This window comes from Gambusia affinis, linkage group LG07 (assembly GCF_019740435.1).
Source record: "Gambusia affinis linkage group LG07, SWU_Gaff_1.0, whole genome shotgun sequence".
NCBI classification, from domain to species: Eukaryota; Metazoa; Chordata; class Actinopteri; order Cyprinodontiformes; family Poeciliidae; genus Gambusia; species Gambusia affinis.
The window spans coordinates 6,101,510-6,127,362 of NC_057874.1; the positions used below are offsets into that span (position 1 = coordinate 6,101,510).

At 41.6% G+C, this 25,853-nt stretch overlaps 1 protein-coding gene across 3 annotated transcripts in view; it reads right to left on the reverse strand.

Annotated features, from left to right (window-relative positions):
* Positions 1 to 25,853, reverse strand: part of LOC122834324 (cadherin-4-like) — a 301,525-nt gene that overhangs the window by 71,232 nt on the left and 204,440 nt on the right. For all 3 annotated transcript variants that reach the window (XM_044122665.1, XM_044122664.1, XM_044122666.1), the window contains one exon: positions 3,823 to 3,978. In XM_044122665.1, the coding sequence (XP_043978600.1) occupies positions 3,823 to 3,978 (156 nt within the window). The remainder of the gene's footprint in view (positions 1 to 3,822; positions 3,979 to 25,853) is intronic.

A 25,853-nucleotide genomic window follows, 5' to 3' on the forward strand; every position in this document is an offset into this window, starting at 1 on the left:
ATTTCTATGAATATAAATGTATTTCCCCATTGATTATTTGATATTCAGTGTCTGTCTTTAATTCCATGAATATTAATTATTTCTGTAATTAGTAATTTGCTTCCTTCTCATTTCAGTGTTGCCTTTGTAACTTTTATGCAGTGGGAGGAAAAAAGGGATCATCTTGTAGTTGGCAGAGAAACAACCGGTCCACCATGATGACGCAACATCGCCTTCCTACAGGTCCCTGGCATAAAGACATGAAGGTGACGTTATTGACCAGACGCCTATGAATATTGAATATTGAGATAAGAATCACCATCAATATGGATCAAATATGTCTACATATTGGATCATCTCGGTATAAAACGATTTAAAAGATTGATACTTTCTTACGCTCTCTGGTATTTTATCCCCGTTGTGATGAGTAAACATGAAATTATTATGTTATTATTATTATTAAGGTTGCTCATTACCAACAAAAACAGTCTATTGACGTCACGCATCGGTTCTGCAACGTTACCGTTTTCATTTGATTGTTTTTTGTTTTTTTTTAACTGTTCCTTGAAGGCTTCCCCCCCCCCAGATGTGATGTCTGTGAATTAGCACCAGTTCTGTTTTGTGTCTTTAAACTAAAAACACCATGTTAAACACCTGTGAGAAAAGCCTCAACTACGCGGTAATTCAACGACGTCGCAAGCCTGTCAAAGCAGACGGTAGCTCCGTGTCCCTCGGTAAAAGTTTACACCTCATAATTAATAAAGTTTCTTCCATTTGTTGTGTATTCCTCTTAATTTTGACTCATGGAGCAAAACAACAACAAAAAAAAAAAACATCCATGGGAATTTACCTTTATCCAAAGTCAACAAAAATTCCTCTTTGCTCAACAGTTGAAGCTGTTGGCTAAATCTGTGACTCCAGTTAACGCCCACACCGCTCACGTACAGCGGATCCACTCCCTCTGGTGCCAGTCTGTCAAAAACAGCAGCCGCGTCTCTCTTTTCCCCTTGAACCAAAAAAAAAAAACAACAAAAAAAACAACAAGAACTAACAAGCAAAGTTCGGCCTGCGAGCGCCTCGCCGGCACTGGGAAACTTCCTGTCAAGTTTGGAAGAAAGTAAGCCATGGACCGAATTTCCCCTGAGCCAAACACTGGCTACATTCTCTCTCTCTCTCTCTCGCTCGCACCATCATACATCACATCACATCAAAAGCAGCATGGGACCCCGCAGTTTAAATAGGAGGTGCGTTCAAGCTGAAGTGCCGAGCATGCTGTTTTCACTCTGGGCTGCGTCAAACAGGAAGTGTTTTCGGAGCGACTGCACTTTTCCGGGGGACAGACCGACAAACCCGCCTGCTTCACTGATCCCAATTCGTCCAACCTGCGTGGAAGCAGGAATACTCAGAGTACCAACACGCAGAGTCCAGAACAAAGCAAATGACTGCAAGGAGTGCAAAAAAGTATCCATGTGTTTTTGAGGTTTCCGCAAGTCGTCACGTTAGAACTGCAGAAAATCTTTATGGGATAGACCAACACAAAGTGGAACAGAAATGTTAAACGATCCATGATTAGTGGTGAGGTTTTTTTTTTCTTGGTCACCAAGTCAACTACTTCACTGTTCGTTCCAAGGAGAGAAAGCCCCTCACCATCATGCTACCACCACCATGCTTAACTGTGTTCATCATGGTGCGTTTAAGGAGATGTGCTTGCTTGGTTTTTAGCCTGTAGGGCAACAAGTTTTATTTTGAGGACCTTCTTCCACACCTCCACTCATTCCCGTTTGTTTCCTGTGTCTCCAAAGAGATGAGTCCCATCCTCTTCCCTCTTTTAGATGAAAAACAGGCTTAAGTGCCTTGCCAAGGAGCACATCAACATCTGGCAGGAAGAAGCTGGAATCGAACCTACAACTATCCTACCCACGAGTCGCCCCTCAACTCTATCTCTTTCCAGTCTGCTAGGTTTTCAGGGTGCTGTTTATTTTCCATTGTTCTACGACAAAACTTTTCAGAACAGCTGAATTCATGCAGAGATTAAACTACAGACAGCCGGACACTGATTTTATAGGGAACTTGTAAAAGCAATTTGCAGCACAGGATTTTGTTTATGGGTGTAAGGGTACAAATTCTGACTTTGATTTGACACATTTAAAAAAAAAAAAAAGTGCCCTGTCCCTAAAAAACACAAATCTGTGGTTAAGGCATGACAACAATTAGCAACATTTCATGGAGTGTCATTACTTTTGCAAATGAATCTCTCAATCCAGCCACTGTCTATACCCCCTTGTTCATGAAGGGTCATGGTGGAGCTTGGTGTCCATCTCCAGCGGCCATTGGGTGAGACGCGTGTCCCAGAGACACTCAAGCACACACACACACACGCCGTGTTACGGTGTCAACCACACCACGGTGCCACCCTCATGGTTGTTCACACCTATGAAGACAAAGTGATGAATTGGACGACCCTAAAGAGGCATCTGAATGTTTATGCAATACATTTCTATTTTTGGTGTGTACAGTGGATATTAACACTTCAAACTTCTCTCCAGATGTTTGCTAGGTGAAAAATAGGACCACGTTAATCGTAATCATCGTCATCCACTACTGTGTTTATAACACCAGACACACACAGAGTTGTGTTAGCAATATTTGATGGAAGTTGTGTCTCCTAAAAGACTACAACTTGAAATTCAAAAATATAAATTAATTAAAAAAAAAAATAATACAGGGTGTGCACAGGAACACAACCAGATTATCGCAACATTTTAAGAATTTTTTTTACATGACCTCCAAACAGATGTGTTTTTAACTTGTTGAATTGTACAACATACATGTCAGAACATGTTTATTATGTGGCAAAAACCAGGTATTCGACCAGAGCTTGTGTCAACCTATGTGAGCTACAGTGTCAGTTTCCAGGGTCAACACACTTTGTCCGTTCAGCCCCGCCCCCAAACGGAGAGATCAGCAGCACAGCCATCTACCACGTCGACCGCCAAGACCCGACACCGGCGCTCACCTCAAGTGCAGGTGTCGGCCAGGCGCTGATGGAAACTGTAACCTCTAATGCGAACAACAATGGGTGTCTCGAGTGGTCTGCATGTTTAAATCCAACATCTACGAAAGCCGTTTTACCCGACGTTTGAAAGAGAGAGAGAGAGAGAGTGAAAGACTGTCAGGATTTGAACCCTGCAGCTTCCTCTGTGTGTTGTAAATCCAATAGGCCCGATGGAAGCTGCCTGTGCAGCTGTCATGGCGCCCCATTGATCAGCGCGCCTGCTCTGGGTGCATTAGGTAATGAGAGACTCTGCAAGAAAAGCAGGAGGGACACGGTCAGTCAGCGGAGAAGACCTGGGCTTCCTGAAAGGCGTAAACAAACATTTATCAATCTGCAGGCCGTACACACCCACACACACACACACACACACACGGGCACGCATGCACACAAACATCCATCTGAAGCTGCATCTGCTCATTAGTGCCGATGGTGGGAACATAGACAACAGTTTTCCTTCACGCCACCTTCACCGTCTCCGTTTGTCTCAATTCCCCGCCCGTCCCTCGCTGCTCAATCTACAAAGAAAACGCCGGCTTGAGTGTCAGTGTGTGTTTTGTCACAGCATCCTTCCTTTTTCATCGTCGGCTTCAAGATCATTAAAGTTTGGAGAAGCTGATTTGAGGGCACAGAAGAGGCGACCCCCCCTCTTCCTCCGCCCTCCCCCCGAACGGCGGCTTCGGGATAAAAGGAGGAAGAGGAGATGGCAGAAAGCCGAGGCAGGAAATAACGAGGCAGACGTAATTGGGGATGGAGTGGTAACAGAAGCGGACAAGATGGTTGTTCCTTACGTGGAAGGAGGCTCTCTCCTCGCGGTCCAGGGGCTGGGTGACGAACATGTTGCCGTTGATGGGGTCTATGTTGTAGATTCCGCTCGGAGGCTGATCGGCGCCGGCGCCCGTGATGCTGTAGCGGATGCCGACGTCCTTGTCCTGATCCGAGCGGATCTGCGGGGAGATTCAGACAAAACAAGTTCAGCAGAGAGGAAAATCTGTTCTTTAGTCCCCCCCTCGCTTTTCAGACTTTTCCTGCAGTTTGTGATAGAAAAAAAAAATAATAATAATAAAAAAAAAGAGAAAACATTCAGGCAAGAGATTTTTGACATGCGGGGCTTTGCAGCAGAAGTCTTATCCCTTGATCTTTTTCACAGTCTCCTGCACTATAGTTTTTTTTTAAAAGTCAATGTGTTTGACATTCTGTAGAAAAGGCCAACATAAAGTGAGGCATAATTGCAAAGTAGAAGTAAACTCTAAGAAGATGTTTGAAATAAACTGACAAATAGAAAAGAGTGTCGCCATCGTCAGCTGAAATCAGAGTTTTAGCTTTGAGCCTGCATGCAAACCTGTGTTTGCATGTCGATCTGTCGATAAAAATATCTCTCTTTTTTTGTGCTGTCTTGCAGACTTGGAAGAAGAACTAGTGGGACGGGCCTTCAGCATTTCTTCCTGTGGTATAGATTTTTGGTGAGATTTTCAAGGGTTCTGCCTTTTCGCCCAACAGTATGGCAACATTAATCTGGCATCACTTTGGAAAAGTCGGGGGGGAAAAAATGGAGTCGTTTGTAAGTTGGTTTACAAAGACCGCCGGCCCTTACAGCTTCTTTATTGCATTCTTGATAAATAAAAGCTTTATCGGGAAGAGAAAAGAACAAAAACCCGAAGGTGAATGGGTTCATTTGTTTGGAGGGGAAGGAGGACAATATGACAGCAGAAGCAGAACTTTCACTCACAGATTTTAGGTCAGAGAAAGAAAACGAAGAACTTCACATTTAGCAATAAAGATTTATTTACTGTCTTCTTTCTGGAAACAAATGGGACGACTGACGCCCATTTAAAAAATGTATAAGGTAATTTCATACTTGAGTTGAGCTGGAAAACAGCCAGTTTGGCTAAAGTTAATTTTCATTATAGCACAGCCGCTTTATTAAACAAGTGGTAACCATCCAGAAGTGTCCTGTGAACATTTCTGACACCACACGGTGGTAGAAGAATCATTCTGTGGTGACGCTTGTCTTCAAGCTCCAAACCCAGTGGATGGAGACCAGCCAGCAGTTTTTATTTTCTGCCAGCTGTAAATCATCACTATGGTTACTACTACGAGGAAATAATCAAAGAATCCAATGAAGAGGAAAAAAAAAGGTATGTTTGACTGCTTTTCTTTTTTTTTTGCCCTCCAGCGCTATCTTTCTCTTCCCCTCCTATGCAATTTTGCTGGTCTGTCGCAGATCATCCATGAAAATGAAATTACTTCATCCGTTCAGCGGTGACAGAGGCTGCTGCATAAAACATTTCACTGTTTGAACATGATACTCCCTCCAACCCCCGCCGCTCTCTTAATTTCCAATGTGGCTCTCCCCGCACCCACAGTGAGGCACTCCGCAGCCGCTTTCACTGGCGCAATTTTCGCCACCCCCCGAGCGAGCTCACTTCACTCATGGTCCATTTGTGGGCTCTGCAGGTAATGCACGGGGATTGCGCAACCCCCGTCGACCGCTGCACACGCTGCTCTGCGTGGACCGCGCGCTCCGTCACGACATCGGAAGCCTTAATTGTGTTTATCGTTCACTTCCTGTCAATCAAACCAGGATGTAATTATGGCATAAATAATAACCCCGATGTGATCGTTCTTTTTGCCCCTCCCCCACATCATTAGTGTCATCAGCTCGAATAACAGGGAAGTCAGGGGGAGCAGAGCGATGTGCGTGAGGATTACTCTGCCACGTCTGTGAAATGACGCAAACGTGCCGAGGAGTTGCTCAAAGCCAGAAAAAAAAACAACAAAAAAACAACAACAACAACAGAGTGAGGCAAGCTTCAAAATTGGAGGATATTGGCAAAAAGCTACAAAAGATTTGTGACAGTGAAAGCAGAAAGAAAGGTAAACTTGTACAGGCTCCTTCTGATTGTATAGGCATGCACATTCACATCAACAGAAGCTGAAGACTACAAAAGACTTTTATCGGGCTTTGGGGATTCTTCTTAGCATCTTGCAAGCTGCTTTCATCGCAAAATTGCATAGATGGAAAGCCTGGAGCATGTTGACGTTCCTTACCAGATTCACTGTGTGAAACTATAAGTCAGAACAAATGGTCATGTCAACTTAAAAACACATGTAATAACTGCTTTTTAGGAACCACAAAAAGCTACAGGAAGTTGTGGGGACGGCATCGTCTCCAGCGTCTGTGGGAAAGTTGGACGCAGAGTCACAGGGTGAAACAAAGTTCTGCTTCCGAGGTTGAAATGCATGAGTGTAAAGAATTGCACGCCAACTCTAAACCGGTAAAGAGAAACACTAAATAGGAACTGAGCATCACATGATTTGGTAGAGGTGAAGCTCTAGCCGACCTTCCATCAGCGCCGACCTAAAACTGTAAATATTTAGGGGTTAATTAGTCACATAAAAACCAACATTTCATCATTTATGCCTCACTAATCTCACCAAACATGGAGAACCAACGTCTAGTTTTATCAGATCAAGAATCCACAGAACCCCGCACTAGCTTATAAATAACTTATTCTTATCAAACCTGGGGAACCAATATGTAGTTTTATACTTTTACCTTTTTTAAAAAAAATTTTTTTTAAGGTTTTGTTTTGCTCGTATTTCCTTCTAATTCATGCGAAGCACTTTGAACTGTCTTGTTGCAGAAAATGTGCTCTATAAATAAAATTACCTTAAAACCATAAAAAAGAAAAAAAAAATTATTTAAAGTCCAGCTTGTGGTTCGTGACACACCTGACATAACAGGGTGTATTCACTGTTGATTGATACAATTAAAAGAGGTCTACAGCAATGCTTTCACAAAAAGACAACTAATTATTCACAAATCACAAAACTTGCTGCTGAAGTGTTTAATGAAGAACAATAATAATTAACTTCAAGTTTATAATTAGAGCTGATCAAAATAAGACCAAGTTTTATTTGTTATTTGAATTTAGCACGGTAATTCGTGTGCAGACTTACGACGGCGCGCTAAAACACGCCGCATTACCCGAGGACAGACCGTTTACTCACAGAAAGTGGAAATTAATCCAAATAACTGTTGACTAATTGGACAAATATTTAGAAATTAATCAGCCAGCATAGTAATCGTGGTGTGCAGTCCCTCCACAGAACTGGCATCCTCCTCATCTCTTCAGCGAACCTTCAAAGCCGACCGAACGGTTGGCACGTCGGCGTAACCCTCCCACGAGACGACGACGGCGACCTCTGCTGCGGATTTTTCCACATGAAGACCTCCCGAGACCACATGTCACACTCACTACTGTCTCTTAATGAAGAGTCTTTATGTGAATAAATTGAACAGAAGCACAGCTTCCTGGAGGCCCGGGAATCCCGTGAGTGACAACGGCTCTATTGAGCCATTTGAATGGAATGCTAATGAAGAAAGCCGGGATTTTCTGCCTTCCTCTCACTTCCTCTCTCCCTCCCCGTCTACACCGTAAAACACGCCGGGTCTCTTTAGTAGCTCCACGCAGATGGAATGACGACTAGTTAGACGAAAAATAGTCGCGAAAAGCTTTACGTGAAGAAGTTTACTCGCCGTCTGACTCGGTCAGATCAAACCAGACCAGACATCAGCTAGGTGGCCCGCTTGTAGTTTTCTTAGAGTTATTTCCTTGATTACTGACAACTGATGGGATCCTTTGGGACAAGCTATCTGTGCGAGTCGAGACGTGGAGAGGCAGGCAGACAGGGGAGACCCAGACAGCAAAAGCAGTGAGGAAAATCACAAGAAGAATACAAATTCTGCAAAAATATTCAGAAATCAGGCACGCAAACAGCAACAAAAAAATATAAATATATAATGAAAAAAAAAAGACAGAGAGGAATGGAAATGGCTACATTTCCATTTATTGAGCAAAGCTGCTGGTTGCCTAATTAGGGTGTCATGGAGCTTCCTTCTGCCCAAATCTCTTTTAATTGATCCAGCACTGCATGATCGCCCTATCAGCATGAGTAGTTTGATGCCTCCATAAAGAGGAGCCAATTTGTTGCCTATCTGACTGTGATTCAGCCGCTTGGCCCGCGAGTCACTTCATGCAGCACCGCAAGAAGAACAAAACTGCATCTAGACAAGCGTAAACTTGCTCGTGTGAAGCGCAACGTCAGATTATTATTTTTTGCTTGGATGAAATGACTATCTTTCAACCATCATGTCATAAAGGGGACGGTATACAGTAGGAACCGCTGGGACCGTTAAGGGTTACAGTGTGCTATGAGTTAATGTTACTCCATAATAGGAATCTGTGCCTTGCACTTCTTGATGGCCTCTTTTATGTCTCATCAGCGCGGGGTCGTTCAGGCCTATATTCCCCCCATCTCTCTCTTTATTTTATTGGTCTTGATGGAGTCGGTAATGTCTATTTCCCTTTAGAGCAAATCAAACACTCCCTGTGGTTAGCCAGGCTTAGGACAGTCTCACCTGCAGTATCACAAGAGAACAAAACAGCATGTTGCTAACGTCTGAATCTTTTTGAAGGAGGGGCGTTGTGTAAAATCGACTTTTCTGGAACCTTAAATCATGTTGTAATGTTGTGCCCTGATCAAAAATGTACCCGGACTGCAGCTGATTCAATTCATGCATGTTTCAGAAATCTTTGAATCTCCCGTGGCAACTATTCAGGAGTGCCTAAACGCTTGCCCATACAATTCCCCGCCTATTTCCCCAAAGCTCCGCCTTGGAGCTGCCGTCTCCAGCTGACATTTCTACATTGTTATGAAAATATGTTTTAAATCCTCCTCTTGTGTTAACCAGCACAACCTCGCATCCTGTTGTTGCATATATTATGTAAAAGCAGCATTTTAAAGAAAATAAGTTCTGTCGGTACTAAAGGAAAGCGAATGTAACAAACGTCTGTTAGGAAGGAAAACAAAAGAGGTAGTATCAATATATACTAGTGTATCAATCTAAGTGTGGACGATGATGGCCAGCTAATCAGAAACATGGTGTAAGAGGGATACATCATGTGATAACTCAATTAAAACTATGAGAAATTCAAAATTGGTGTAATTTTGTTGGGGTACGTAGTTGGGACAATATGCCAGAGAAAATGTTTTTGTTTTGTTTTGTTTACAACCCAACTTGACCTCTGCTTTTTAGGATCTAGTACCAGTTTGAGGTGAAACAAATACAATTAATAACACCAGGGGCAACTGAATCCTCATGACTATAAGCATCTCTATCAACAGTAGAGTGTCTGGTCATAAAACCTTGTTGGACCTAATGCAGAGCCTTGAGGGACACCTCTAGTGACGATCAGGAAGCAGGAAGAAAGAAAGTTGACGGCACTATTTAAAACCAGAAACATTTTAAAATCAGCTGATGGTTTGGTCTAGAAGGCCTATATTGTGAAGACTCAGGAATAAGAAGTCATTATCTAAGGTGGCAAACCAACAGGAAATGCAACCAGATCATTTGTTTTTGTTTTTGTTTTTCATCATTTCTGGTCAGTGTCATTCCTAAAACCAGACTGTAGAGAGAATAGAAAGTTATTAAAATTTAAATATTTATTTAAATAGATTTATTAGGGTCACCAACTTCTAGAAAAAGGTACAGATTTTTTAGTGGAGTTTAATAAATTAAAAAAAAAGAAACAGTTTAGTCGCGAAGTTTAGTCAGTTTACTGTAGATTTAAGCTAAAGGTCAAGCTTGTATGTTTTGTCTCCATTGTGGCGGCTCAGTAAGGCATCTCACACTTCATGAGACCATTTCAATAGTCTGTCTAAATGTTTTTTACAAAGCGTCCTTGCGCTTCTCCAACTTAATTAATTCTGCCTCATCTTTTTCCAACGCTGATATTGCCTGCCTAGCATGTTGTGGGTTCCGATATTAAAACTCCATGACAGAGAAAGCTGAGTGAAAAAACCCAGCATAATGTCATCTATTTATACTTGCTGGTGGGAGTAAATGTCACTGTTGGCACCACAAGTCAGATATTAAAACACCTACGGAACAGTGTTTGTTACAGTTTGTTATAAAGCATAAAGATGGAAGTTTTCAGGGCCGCTAGGGCTGAGGAGATAAACGCACTGGAGGCAGAACAACGCCGCTTTTCATGCACAGGTGCATTCTGTGACGCCAACCACTCAGGGCACTGATATGCCATGACCGCGCTGTCTAACATAATTGGGACAGCATCTGCCAAGCATCTCGATGCCTTAAACAGGACCCAACACCGACTGCATGGCTTATACACAGATAAGAGTGCACTGCTTTTAGACTCTGAAATGATGCTACACATACGAGCAAATTGGGTACAACTGCGTAATCATTTGTTGTTAGTGGAATCAAACTTTGAATTCTCACTGCCTATCGCACTGTTTTAAGGTTTACGTGAAATGTTCCAGGTATAGCAGAACGAAAAGAAAAAACAGACCAATGTAGATGTTTTGGAAGCTGGACAGCCATTTTTTTCAATCACGAATAGCCAAACAGTACCGCAAAATATCCCCCCCAATTTATTATCACATAATGAGTTATTTTTCCAGAAGAGGGCATGTTTTTGCTTTTAATTACATTTTAGAAAAAGATTACATAATTGGATAATTAAGTACAAAATTGCCCCAAATTAATGTGTATAAAAAGCATTCTGTAGATTTCAGAACAATCCCACTGCTCCATTAAAAGCCACCTATGCTGCCTGCACAGCTAAAGTCCACGACTTCACATAAAACATCCGTTGTGTCAACAAGCAAATATGAGAAATTTAAGTGGAAAGTTTGCAATTCTGTCAACCAAAACATCCCAGAAAAGAATCCCAGACTTTCTGTTTGTGAGCGTTAAAACACTTACTGCAGCAGGACAATAATCCAAAACACCAACAAATCCACCTCTGAATCACTTAAGAAAAGAAAAGTCACGACTTTGAGTGGCCCAGCCAAAGTTCTGACCTGAATCCAGATACTGTAGCACGACCTTAAAAAGGCTGTTCATGCTGGAAACCCTCCAACGTGACTGAATTAGAGCAGTTCTGCAAACATGAGAGGGCCGCAATTCCTCCATATTGCTGTTAAAGATGCTAGTTATTGCAAATGCTGGAGCTTCCGCCTCACACAGCACGTCTTCCCCACTCAGCTCCTTCAGACTAGTGGCAGCAGCAATTAGCAACCACTTGCTGGAACTACGTCTAACTCCAATACAATATTTGTTAACGGCATGTCGAGACGCATCATTATGATGACTGTCGGAAAGAACAGGAGCTTCTTAAAGGGAAGGCAATTTCAATGCTTCAAATTGCCTTGGAATTGCAACTTGATGCCTTGAAATCAAATCGCAACTTCAAGGCATCAAAATTCAAAGCCAAATTTCTTTGAAGCTAAATTCGACAGACAGCATTTTTATAACAGCTGATGGTGACGTAGTTACTTGGTTGTGTTATGAAATGGGACTATGTGCCTGGAAAACACATAACACTGCCCCTTGGGAGAAAAATCGACCCGTTTATTGAATTTAAAAACACGCTCAGAATGTTTTAAACATACCTAAGTAGCACATTGCAGCACCTTAGTGAGAGCCTTTAAAGAAACAAAATGATAACTGATTTTCCTGTGCCAACCTGACTGACTTCAGAGTCACCGCTGGGTTGAAATATTCCAATTTCACAAGGAACCTTTTGCAGTCGTGGGGCTGCCGGAACAGCTGCTAACACGACTTACTGCAAATGGGTGCATTGCTATGTTAAACAGCATTATCAAAAGCATCGGCGCCTCCGTGAACTATGCAGGCATCCTTGAAAATCGCTGTTTGATAATGTCTCATCTCTCCCCGCTGTTCCGCAGTGTCTGTTTTCTCTTTGTTGAACATGAGGGAAATGGCAAAACTACATGCTTTTTAACTTCCTCTTAAATTTCCAGTTTTGCATCGCTTTGATCCCTCCCGCTGCGCGCTTGTCACTCTTCAAAGCCGACGGTGCCCCGCTTTTGATGGGGAGAGGGGAATTCAAATAGTTTGATAGGCCATCCACACAAACATCCCGAGAAAAGAAAATGACACAGGAGGAAAATAAGAAACCCGGAGGATGAAAGAATTACAAGAGATGGGCTGACAAAATGGCAGCAACAATTTCCAATTAGGGAAAATGTGGGACCTCAGGTTTTTTTTTTTTTTTTGGTTTTTTTTTCTATAAGTCTCCAAACTTTCTCCTTTCTGCCCCGTCCCCTCCCAAAGAAACAAAACAGAAAAATACAACAACAATCTTTGGCACAAGAGTGTGGTTGGTTATATGTGGAGGTAAAAGCTGTCAGTTTAGCAGTGTCATAAGAAGGGAATGACAATTTTAAAAATAGTCACACACTATAAGGCGGCCTGCGAGAGGGAAGCTGTGGAGAGCTTAGGTTTAATATCTCTCAAGTGAGAGCCAGTGACAGCCACCGTCGCACACAGTTATCCGCCATGCTCATAAAGAAGCTCAGCCTGCTCTGTTATGGATCGGAAACTGAATGGGAAATGAACCGACTGCCGCACACTTCTGGGCTTCTGCTTTGTTCGTGTTTTGCTCCCTCTTTTTCATTTTGCGATCTGGCCGCCTTTTGGGTCTGCGCATGTGCCGCCGTATCAGTTCATCCACCGTTCGCTCACGTTGTCTCCCGTCTCCCGTCTCCCAGGAAGGAAACAGTAAAGAGTCCCATCAACACAAACGAAAGTTAAAGTCGCCACCTAAGGTTTAGCTTATCTGCTGTCTAACCCAGACAACTGAATTAAGAGGGGATATCTTTATGAATCGGACCTGCTACGGTAAGGTGAGGTCATTTTATTACTGTAGCACATTTTCAGCAACAAGGCAATTCAAAGAGCTTCATATGAATTAGAAGGAAATACAACGAAACAACAAACCAAAGCAAAAAAACCCGAAAAGGAATAAGAAGCCTAATTTAAAAACTAGTAGGGGTTTCTCTAGATTCTTGTTCCTGTAAAACTAGATGGTACTTTCTAAGTTTTTTCTAGATTTGTAATCTATCAAGAGTTTCTGTAGGTCTTGAGTTTAATACGAAACGTTGATCTAAGGTAACGAGTAGTTTATCTAGGAAAACTAATAGGAATCACTCTGGGTTCGAAGTTTGATCCAATTCCTGCTCTGGGTTGACTGAAGTATAGAAACCAGACGCTCTTGTTCTGGGTTGCTGCATAAGAATAAGTTCTCCATATTTATAAGCTAGAAGCAGTTTCTCTGGTTAATAATCTAAAACGTATAAAGCTAAATATTGGTGTAAAGTAATGAGCACTCCACAATTTCTAAAAGTAATAATAAACTAGACAGACAGAGCATGGAAGTGACACATCAGGGAAAATAGCCACATGTAGCAACATTCAGTAATACAAAGGCATGAGCCATGGATTTAAAAGTAATAGACAATGTCTCCCTTTTTTGGGTATTAAGATAAACATCCGTCTGTAAAACACAGTTATCCTCCAGATCCTCCAAATCTTGATCTTGTGCTTGTTGGCTTTGGATGCATAAGGCCTGAATGGTCTTTCAAAGCCACCAGGGACCCTGGATGAAATGTCTCGTGGGACACGGCCGTGGACTTATGCAGCCAAACTCCAATGAATCCATTCAGGAACTCTTGAGTTTTCCCACAACCAGAACAGAAGCTGCTCCTGAATCACAGCTCTGCCAGTTTTTCAGACGACTTCTCTTTACGTGACGTGTTTAGCTAAAAAGACGAATGTATGAATGTGTTTCTGTTTAAAAAAAATAAAAATACCATAAAGAATTGTGGGTGTCTCTGGTATCACTAATAAACAGCCTTTGAATCAAACATTTTTAAAGCTGTTCAAACAGACAGAAAAAAAAAAGAAACCCAGAAAGATGTTGGATCCTGTGGCGGCTCATGACTGTAAACGCTCTCTAAAGATTCAACACCATCTGACACATTCTGCATCTGAGACATTTTTCTACCTAACAAAAAGTAGATCGGATGTTCTCCCAATTGCAAATGCATGAATATCCCATCGTCACTGGCTCGACCACAGACCATTAGCCACACGCAGGAGTGAAATGTAAGAATAGGGGGGAGGCAATTAGAGAGAGAACAAATATTAATGGAAGTTAAGAAGTGACTCACAAACCCAATTATGGCATTAGCCAGGCAATTTAGATGAGATTTGCATGAAGCACCAAAAAAAAAAAAAAAAAAAGTGTTGAAATGTACTGGCAGTCTCCCTGCATTAACAATGGCATTAATACCCTGATTCACAGCAGAGGGAGACGAATAGAGCAAACACAGCCATTCTCCTCTCACTCATAAGGACGGATGCTTTCCCTAAATGCAACGGGAATGGAAGGAGAAAATGGCCGTGTTCTTGTCTTATCCACCTCAACAGTCCACAGACCCCTGGAGAGATTAAACCTGCTAAATTGGTCCACTTTACCAGCGTCTTCCCGGTACCAGGACGATAGGTAAATAGAGGAAAACAGCCCACGAGATAATTATCATTGCAGGCATGGCTGGCTGCTGGAAGGCTGGCTATCGGGGGAAAAGCAGAGCATGAAAAGAAAACACTTATATGAGTCGAGCGAGCAGCAAGGAGCACTTTGCTGGTACCGCGCCTTTCCTCTCCGCCTACCTCCATTGTCAAATCGCATCCCTCAACCGGAGCTACTGCCACACGCTCCCGTGGGAGACGTGCAGCGATGACAGCCTGGCCAATCAGCCGCACCCTGAGGCCAGTTGAAAGTCCTTCTGGCATGCCTAAGGCGAGCGCCGTCCAACCAATCAGTTAAAGGCCTGGCTTGAAAGGAGGGCAATGCTTGGCTTAGGGAGTTGCCAAGGCTGCCAAAGAGCGTCCGGAGGGGAGCTGGAGCGGCTCGGAGGGAGGCTGCTAGGGAGGTCAGAGTGGACGAGGGGCAGACTGACAGTCATTTAGCGAGGGGCTGAGCTCTGTGTCACTCACAACACCACAAAGCCTTTGTAGTACTGAAGGGGGCTCTAATGGGACTGTCACCTTCTAATTGTCCGACTGGGCGCGCTCTGAGTGAGAAACGCCGGCGCAGCTTCTAGGAGGGCGAAGACAACAGAGACGCAAACACACGAGCTCTCGTGTCCTCACGGAGAAGCAGACCCAAGTGTGTGTGTGTGTGTGTGTGTGTGGGTGTGTGTGTGTGGGTGTTCACGCAGAGAAATCTCGTTTTAAAATGTTCGCCGACAAATTTCCATAAATTTCTCTTACAGGCCCTCTGCACTCCTGTAAACAAAGTCTACTGTGGGTTTTATTTCATTTGATCTTTTGTAAATAAAAAAGACCAATCCCAATTTTTTTAATGTTAAGATGTTCATATGTTGTAATTTCAGATTGCGATTGGAAAGATTCAGTCCAGTTTCTGTTTTAGACCCGACACTGATGTCATTCTGGGATTGGATATCGGGCCGATGTCAGCTGACCATCCGGCTGTTTACTCCTGAAGTGTATATTGGTAGTAGCCAAGAAAGTGTTGCACACTTTTAATAATAATCTCATAGATTTGTGTGTAAATGGATGTTTGATATACATCAATAGACGGCTTCGTAACACGTGTAGATATTATACAGTGGTTTTCTTTTTCATTTGCTGTAGATTTTTTTTTTAAGTTGCGTAATGAAAAGTTGATTATTGGAAGTTAAAGTGCACAGCCAGAGCGAACACAGAGTGAACAGACTGTTGCTCAACCTGCCATTCCTTGTAGATAATGCTCAACAGTTTACACATTTCCTCTGTTTTGCCAGTATCACGAAAATTGACTAAATACAAAACTAAATGATAAATGTACTTCTTCAGAGGAAAAAATGCTTTCCAAACCAATTTGGCACTATAAAAAAAAATAATCCCTCTAAGCCTAATCCCTGGTTGTGCCACTCTTGGAACCAACAACTAAAATTACATGTTTGCAATAGCTAATAATCAGCCTTTCAGATCACTGTTGAGGAACTTTGGTCCACCACCATTAACATAATGGTTTCAATTTAACCACATTGGAGGGTTTTATTTTCTGAGCGTGGACAGCCTTTTTGAGATCACACAGTACACAGTCACATTTCAATTCGATGAAAGCCTTTGACTAGGCCGCACCAGATGCTTTATTTTGTTAGACATTTAAAGGTGGACTTACTGGATTGGCCAGCAATGGTTTTCAGTTTGGAAATTTACCATTTTACCATTTTGTTTTTTCAAAATTACTGAATCATGAACACTGAAATAGAAGATCTAAGACATGCAGTAAATTTAGAGGTCGTTGCTGGTTATTTTGTAGCAAAGTTTCATGAGCTGTTGATGTCCTTATGTGGTCAATCGGAGAGACCGGACACTTCAGGGAAGGTTCCTCCTTGTGTAGTTTCTCCATTTGTGGACAATGGCTCTCATTTGGATTTTAACAATTGACTTTCTTATCAGGTCTTGACTTTATTTTAGACCATGGAATGATGTGAGGCCTGTAGTCAAAATTTTATTCGTCTTCAAGTTGGTAGACCGGTTCTAACCATGCTGTTTCTTAACTGGATGGGTCATAGTGCATTCACTCAATTATCTTTGTCCCTCCAAAATCTGCATATGCTGTTTCACATCACAGCATTTTTAAAGATTTTTTGAGCTCTAGATTAGAGTCCTCTAAATTTTAAAAAAATTAACAGACATAGTTTTAGGATACAATGACCATTTGGACTCCACATTTTTCAGTTTCTAATCTCATTGTGACAGAGCAAGCAGCTAAGTATGAAAATGTTCAGAATCAAGTTGTTGGGTTTCTAATAAAAAGTTTAGGGGAAAAAGTAGGAGCAAATATTTCCTTTGACATCATAAATAATAAACGAAAAACAATGGGGGGTGGTGTGGAATTTTGTAAAACTGGAGTTTACAGGGTCAGACTCGCCAAACTTGGATGCACTAATACTATGTGAAAGCTGCAAGTGTACTGTGACCAGAGTGGAGCAGTAATGTCTGTCACGGTGAGTCTTCAGCGTCTAAATTTTAATCAGGTCTACGCCGAGCAGCTATGCAGGATAAACGGAAATAACTCAACTGTTTTGGCAGATCTTTGGCAGAAACAAGGTTACAGAGCACTTCGCACCAACAAAAAGTCAGGTAAGTGGAACAAGATTAAAGGCAACTTTATTCCTGGAGACCGTGCTGTTATTCTGGATGATTCAGAACCCAGAAACATTCAATTTTGGGAGGCATTCTGAGGATTACGTTAGGGGTGGAGGGGAATAGATCGAGGAGCGTCCCAATTTAAGCCCAGAGTGAGACGTCATTTCAAGAAACTCAGTTTGCTCCTTGGAGATGAGAGTTAAACCTACTTTCTGTGGTGACAAAATGTCACATACATTTTTTTTTAAAAAAAGAAGAAAAACAGATGTAGCTAAATATCAAAGTTAGAAAATAAATCAAGAAAATGACCTCGGCTTCACACTGTGACCTCAGCTTCACGCTGACATGATCATTTCCAGCCAACACAAGGCGAGTTTGTTCGAACTCAGTCATTCGACTCAAAAGGTCAAAGCACTTTACAGAAAAGAAAATAAGTCAAAGCAAGACAAAAGAATACGAGCAGAATTTCTGCAATAAATTTAGACGAAAATGTGAAATACCAATTTGAAGCAAATGGTTGAGATTGCTTCACCACTGGTACAACAAGTTTTGGCTGGACAGGAAAGGTTGAGTGACACCAGTCCACCCGGAAGAAAAAACACAAATTAAAGCTTTGATTTGTCCTGCTTTTCTGCTCTTATTTAACAAAAACAAAACATTTATTCTTACATTGTACCAGTGAGGTGCAGTGAAGTTCATAACAGGTGAGGCGCTGCCTTAATCAAAATCAGATTTATAAATATAGACCCCCTGCATGTTATTGTTTACAGAAGGATAATTTTGCACATGCGGAGAAAGCTGGAGGGCAAAAAGACTATTCTTTAACATTTCATACATAGCTGAGCTGCCGCCGTAGAAAATCCTGTTAACTCAATCAAACAGATTAAGATCAATGACGTCTGTCTGATTTCAACTCTGCCACTGATCAGCCTATGTATGGCAAAAGATGTTGTTACACTCCAGGGTTTTCCCCAGTGTATTGTAAGCCTGGCGGGCCACCAGGCTTTACTTGTGTCCCCACCAGGCTTAGCATTTCTTATTTATTTGAGTGTTTTTGAAATGTTTGCATTTTTTTTTAAACTCTACAGTTGGTGTTCAGGTATCAATCTTCCAATCTTTCATTAACACATAATTATCAAATGGTATTTTCTAATTTTCTGTCAACTTTAAACATTTTTTAACTCAAAAGAATAACGGGCTGCTGGATAAACGACTGCCCTAGCACCCAACCATCGAGCTTAGCAAGTTTTCTGGGGGAAACCTTTTACTCTATACCAGGGAACCACAGGCCAAACTATTTGACCTCATATGTAGCTAAAAATTTATGATGGGCAACCGCTCTTGGCCAAAGTACCATGCTAAACATGCCATGTCCTTTCCTGTGCAAAGAATCAGAAATACTTCTTTCTGCCTGTGCAACACGCAAACAGAAAGAACGCTACATGAGTTAAGACGTGCTTGTCAGCAAGGTGCGACCGGCTCAGGCTCGTGGATGTCTTGACTTATTTTCAGCTCTTTCTCTCTCTCTATTGCCGCCGCTCAGCCTGCCTGCATCTAATGCTAAGTCAGTTGACTTTTAGATGGATGTAATAATAGATAAAATGCCTTACAGGATCGCCTATAGCTGGAAGCATCCAGCAGTCACAAAGCTGGACGGTTTGTGTCTGTTATTGACTGCTATAACTCCCTGCCTACATGTTAGTTTGTTTTAAGAAATGGAAACAGTAACGCTCTGGTAATAACTGCTGGTGGGAAAACGTTAGAAAAGAAACACGGATGCATGATGAGCAATAGACAGTACAGAGGAGGCAGGTATTTATATTTTCTTATTTAATATGCAACAGCAGTTGGAAATCTAATACTTGTCAACAGTAAAAAACAAAAAATGCAATGCACAGCTATCATTTACGGAGTTATTTAATGGTGAAATTACTGAAACTGTTTTAATATATCAACATTTAGAAAATCTGTCATTTTCAATTTTTCTAATTATTTTTTTTTTCATGTATTTTATGCTGAAGACAAACCAGTTTCAGATGAAGAAAAAAAAAAAAGCCAAAACTATGTTACACATAGTCTGATGGTAAGATGGGTTCATGTCTACAGTGGAAACTTTTCAAACTACGGCATTTAGAGAAGGAACATTGTTGTGATAAAAAAATAAGAGTTGTGAAAAGTAAATGTTGTGAGGTTTGCACAGGTTAGGTGCACAAGTAAAGCCTGTCCAAACTGTTTGGAGATGAAGAATTTAAGGACTATTTAGACTTGAGGAACTCCCAAATCCATGTTTGTTGAGATTTAACTCTGTCCAGCGACACAAAGCATTTCAGATCTTCCAAGTAAGATTTACACAGTGGCAGAAATCCCCTTCTGTTACTACAACTACTAACTGACCAGTTGTTAGCTTGTTGTAAGGTTTGACAGCAATTAAATTACATCAAATTGAACGGACGCTTGGGGAAACTACGAAAGCCTTTTGCAAGCATTGACTTGATTAAGCCCAGTATTATTAGAGCTAACAGCCAAACAATACAAAACTGAAAAAACAACAACAACAACAACAACAAAAAAACAATAAAAATGTTTTGTATTTGAAGCTTTACTATTGGGGCAAATATAAATTTTTAAATTCTATATTAACATAAAAAGAAAAAAATCAATTGGCATAAAATATCACTTTAACTCAGTGATTGTGTACACGTAAATGAACATGTAGATGTTTCGAAGAGGAACACACAAAGAGCAGGGAAGTATTTGAGCGCAAATGGGAGGCAATAAAACTCTAGACAAAACAAGCGGATCCAAAAATCACATTATAAAGTCATTATGAGCGGTAATGAAATACTCTGAGCGATATGAGATTGCAAATAAGCCACAGTGTTATCATTTTGGGTACTGAGCAAACTGCCGCGCCGACATTACGCCGAGCGCACGGGTGGAGCAAACCTGTAATCCCGCGCACACGGAAACATCATGTTTTTTTTAGCAGGTCTGCCGAGTTAAAATACAATTAAAAAGCCACAAATTCAATCGGCGTCTGAAGCGAAGAGTCAAGATTTATCAAGGCGTGTAAAAATAACCTGGGCGGTGGAGAAACGCAGTCATTTGTTTACGTTTACTTTGATGCGATTATACAGAACGAGTAATCTGTGATCATTTGGCCAACTCCACACTGCACAAACCAAATTAACCACCGGAATTACCATAATGAGCTGCTGCAACTAATGCATTAAAATAAATCCTACACAGGCACACTTAAGAACGCGACTTAAAACTTATTTAATACGCATATTACGGTTTAATTTTGGCTGAGCAAACAGCAAACACTGTCGGCCATTTCCGTGAGCTTGTGGAGTCACGTTTTATTGGAGCTGCATACAATGTGCTCAATTATTTTCTCCCCCCTTGTTCATTTCCTCTTCCTAACTGCAGGTCAGGGAGGTAGCCCACTTTGTGAGGCCTGGTTAAATGAAAGGAAGATCTTTTCTCGCTCACATTCAGACTGCTTTCCATCAGTTTTGCCTCATTGGCCCCGGTGTAGGTGCTGCGAGAGGCCGTCGAGATGAGAATGCCACAAATTGCCTGAAACTAATGTCGGCCTCCCTCACCCCTTCAGATTTACAGCACTCTCCACAGACTTTCTATTTTGTATTTCCATGTTTTTTTCTGCTTCTTCTTCTCCTCCTTCTTCTTTTTTTACTTTATTTCAACCTGAGTGTCCAACTTTCATTCCCTTTTTCCACTCCCAACCCTCAGCACTCGTCGGTTTCTCAAGGAAGAAGTCGTCCCTCCGCCATTTCCCTTTGTATCCACTGAACCGGAGCTGTTTCCACATACCTCTCCATTTCCAACACACTTACATCTGTCATGTCAAATTATTCGACAGTCAGAGCTCAGAAGCATCCTCCATTTTGGCTCAATGTTAAATCAATGCAGTGAAAGCGCCGCGGCTCGAGGTTCTTCGTTACAACGGCGCCGGTTCCCCAGCAGCGGAACAAAGCTCCTCCAAACAGCTGCTGCGCCGCAACATTTGATGTTTAGTTTCTATGAAGAAAAGGATCACAAGAGTGTGTGTGTGTACGTTTGTTTGTAATAACTTGTGGGGACCATTTTTCTAATGTTGTGGGGACAAAAGGGGAAACACTGTTTTTGGGTCAGGGGTCAGATTTAGGAGTAAGGAGTGGATTGAGTTTTGGTTAGGGTTAGAAATGAATGGAAGTCGATGAAAAGTCCCCCCCAAAGATAGCCACGCGAAGGTGCGTGTGTGTGTGTGTGTGCGTGCGTGTGTGTGTGTGTTGTTATGCTAAGTTTAAAAGAGTAAGTTACAGGCAGAGAATGATATGGATAATTGCTAAGGATTTCCCAGCAGGAAATTATAGGACGTTGCTTTTAAACTAGATCTATTGGCGTAATTGGCATCACAGTAACATGCAACCTCAGCCCGGCTACATTAACCTGTTATTATTGTGGGTGTCAGAGATCTTTCTCCATTCTTACATAATCAAAGCAGAGGCCAACAGGCCTTTCTTTTGACACGCTGCATCCATCATTTAAAGTCTGCAAAGATGAGATTAAACACAGGGAGCAAACGTTATTTATTAGGTGGATTCTTAGAGAAATTAGTGGCTTTTTTTAATTTTATTTTAGGTATCAGTTCTAAAGAGGATGAGTATATAATACCACAATGGTGTAATTTAAAATTATGACCCAAAAGAATCATTTGCTAGAAAAACAAAAGTTATCCTGGTTGTTTAAAAAAAATATAAAGGTCACCCCCAAAAATGAACTTTTGTGTTATATTTATTGTAAAAAGCAAACAAACAACAATATACTGCTAACAACTAATGAGTCATCTGTTATTTAAATATATGTATGTTTCTAAATTCCACATTGTACAAATGAAACAGATTTTCTTCAACTCAAGTTTCCACATCCTTTGATGAATTCATTTTCAACAGTTTGACCATAAATACTCCATAAATAATTACAATTGATAGTTCAGATGGATGACTGAAACTTTCAGTCATCCATCTGTGCATTTTTCCAAAGCTGCACATCAGTTTTAGTCTAAGAGTCTTTCTGCATGGAGGTTGCATTGCTCAGTTCTCGGCTTCCTACCAAACATTTGAGAGGAAGCCGCCCTGCTGACCTAACAACCAGAAACATGACTGTGGGGTTAAGTGGTTAATCTAAAATACCCTCAGGGGTTAGTGTGTGTGTGCGTGTGTGTGTGTGTGTGTGTGTGCATGTAGTTTGTCTTGTCCTGTGGCAGCATGTCCCCGATTCAGTCATTATGGCCTATCATGTCAAATCCAAATACCGTATTTTCCGGACTACAGGGCGCACTTATTTTGGTTTCAAAAAACAACAGTGCGCCTTATATATATTATCCTTGAGTAAATCAGCCCCCTCTAGTGGATTAGTTATGGATTCATTCTGGTTGTGCTCACTGACCTTGAATTTATTTTTTTGTGGTACACGGTGCTCACGGCGCTCTGTCAAAATGTCTTAGTTACATTACGGCCACCGTAGTCAGGAGCGTCGCAGAGTAATACATACTGTGCTTCGACTGACTGACTTATCCGACTGTTTTGTTTCGCTTAACGTGCCTTATAGTGCAGTTTGCCCTGTGGTGTGGAAAATACAGTAAAAGAAATCATAACAGTCAAGTTAGTGCCTGCAGAGTGACAAAATGTGAAAAAGTACAAGCAGTATGAATCCTTTTACGTCTGATACACCTGTTTATGAAGCTTCCCTCGAGAACTACACATACAGTCCATCCCGTTTCCATTCTAACACGGGGGGAGCTGGTGTGTCTTCAGGTTCAGGTTCAGACTTTAAAGCCTCACTTCTTCTGAGTCCGGCGTTCTGAAGCTCAGAATCTCCCTCTGCTGCTCGCCTTCACGCCGCGACAAACCGCAGAGTTGTGTGGCAGGAAGAACTGGGAGCTGACAAATTTGCCGAGCAACAGACTCATCTCCCCCCATGCTGCACGGCTAAAGGCTGAGGCGCCGCTACAGGACAGCCGGCTTGATAGAGTTACAGACCCACATTCAAACCAACCCGACCTCAACGCCGACACGGCCCGCACGTATAACGGTAGTCACCTGCAGCTTAATACAACCATCAGACACCCGACACAAAAAAGGGGATGAAAGAGGCTCCACTTCTCCAGCAGGGCGCGACAATTTTGCACCTCCTGTGACACTCTGTGGCATGATGGCGTGTGCGCGCGTGAGTACGTGTGTGTCTGTGCGCGCAAGGGCGAGAGTGTTCACGCATTGGTGGAAAATCTGCTCACTTGCCGTCGCATTGGTGAAAGGCGATTTTCCGTAATCCCGGAGTGTAAGCCATGGAGTACAAATGGGCGTAAAGGACTATGTGTGTGTGTGCTACTATTTTGGTGTGAGTCAAAAATGTCTCCAAGAAGCCGCCTGTCTGTGTGGGTGACTGATAAGAGGCAGAGAGTGTGCAGCGATTAGAGCAGTAAGAGCAAAGAGCTAAAAAAAATGGTGACACCTCCATGAGAAATTAATTTAGAGATTTTCTCCACACCTTACAGCCACTGGATATAACTCGGCATTTGTCTGATGCCTGTTGAGTTTAAATTTGATCTTCTTTTTTTTTTTTCTTCCAAGTTTTGCTCTGTGGTTGTGTATAATTGAGTTCTTTAAGTTTCAAAAACATCCTTTTCAGAAGCAAGGTCACGCTTTCGCCTAAAAGCAGTCATGTTGAAATGAAAATGACCTTTTTTCTAAACCAAGGAGCGTTTTCAGAGGTGGAAATGGGAAATGTTTGGCAGAATTACAAGAAAATATGTCCTTGCACATTGATTGTGTAAAAACCACCTGTCTTTGAGATATTAATTATAAGATGCTAGATTATAAGAGCAGCCATGGAACAAGAGAGAACATCTTGTCAATGCAACAAGTGTAACTATATACGTCTCATGTTAACATCAAATCCTGTTTACCTTTAACACTCGACAACCAGACCACCGGTGGTAAGGATCATAAATATCTACTCTGCGCTGCAACTCATCACTGGTACACCCCAAGGATGTTACCTAAGCCCCCTCTGTTTCCTCTTTTCACCAACGACTGTGCAGTCATACAAATAACAAAAGTGCTTTTTTTGGTTCAAATATCTGACCTTATGAAGACGTTTGTCAGCAAGTACAAACAGACTCTGCCGGTTTCCTCGGTCTGTGACGACTGAGTAAGTCCAAGATGGACGCGCGACCCGTTGGATCTTGATCAGGGTGGGAATGAGAAACAGGGCTACACCCTGGATAAGTCAGAAGTGTATCAAAACACTAGTCAATATATTTACAAGACAACTATACATGAATCCTTTACCACCCGCAATGAATCTACAATTTCCAGGTAATCTTACATTCCTAATTGTTTAGCTTTTGGTGAACAATGGAGTATCTAGAGAAAAAACAAAACAAAACAAAAATGTATCATTCATATCAGCTATGATCGGTTTAAAATGTGTTCTAATTGAATAATACAAATGTATCATTTTATATGGGTGCAAAACTAATTAGTCCAATCATGATGTGCAAATTTATTACAAATTCAGTCAGAATATTCGGTTTTATTTGAACGGAGTGTCCATAATGCTGACCTGACACCTGTCATGAACATAAAGAAGTCTTTATGGATGTTTAGGACTGTTGACACTTTTAATACAAAGTCGTTTTAAAAGTTGCATTAAAAGTGTCAACTTTATTTGGTAAATAATGAAACTTTTAATGCAAAGTTCCAATAAGACTTACATTTAAAGTCCATTAAAAGTGTATAATTTGCATTAGAAGTGCCATTAGTTACCGAACGACAGTTTGTGACAACAGTCATAAACATTAATGAAGACTTATTCATGTTCATAACAGATGTTGTGTTTATGACAGTGTCATATCAGCATAATGCACACCACTTCAAATAAAGTATTACCGAACATTCCTGTTGGAGCATTTATTTAACTTATCAATTCTGATTATTTATGTCCATGTAAACTTGCCTACTTAGACGTCACACTGGAGTAACAGTTCATGGGCCTTGACAACCGCGTCATGGTTTTCACTCTCTGTCGTCCTAATGGTGATTACAAACAGGATTGCAAAGCTTCAAAATTCAGCCTCAGAATTCATCTCCACTGTTGAAAAAGCCTCACCACAGTAATTATTTTCAGCAAAGACTAACTGAGTCTGGGTTGGCTCAGTTGGTAGAGCATATGGACCATGAGAAGTGGTTACAGTCACCCAGTCATTGCTGTCAAGGGTTTAATTCCTGGTCTCGGACCATTTGCTGCGTGTTTTCCCCACCTCTCAATTTACTGCTCATAAAAGGCCACTAAGGCTAACTCTAACTCTTATAAAAAAAGATAGAAAAGAAGATCGAAGAGGTCTTAATAATCATTCAAGAAATTGAATTCATGGGCGTGCTGTGGTGGCGTAGTGGATAGCGCAACCCACATTTGGAGGCCTTCAGTCCTCGACGCGGCGGTCGTGGGTTCAATTCCCGGACCCGGCCGGCATTTGCCGCATGTCTTCCCTCCTCTCCTTCCCCCTTTCCTGTCAGCCTACTTTCATATAAGGGACACTAGAGCCCACAAAAAGACCCCCTGGTGGGGAAAAAAAAGAAAGAAATTGAATTCGTTATAAAATACAAGACGTGTTTGAAAAAAACAGGTGAAAAAGAGTTTTTTTTATACGTCTCTATTGATGCAAAAAGAATAAATTTTGAAGCCCTGCAG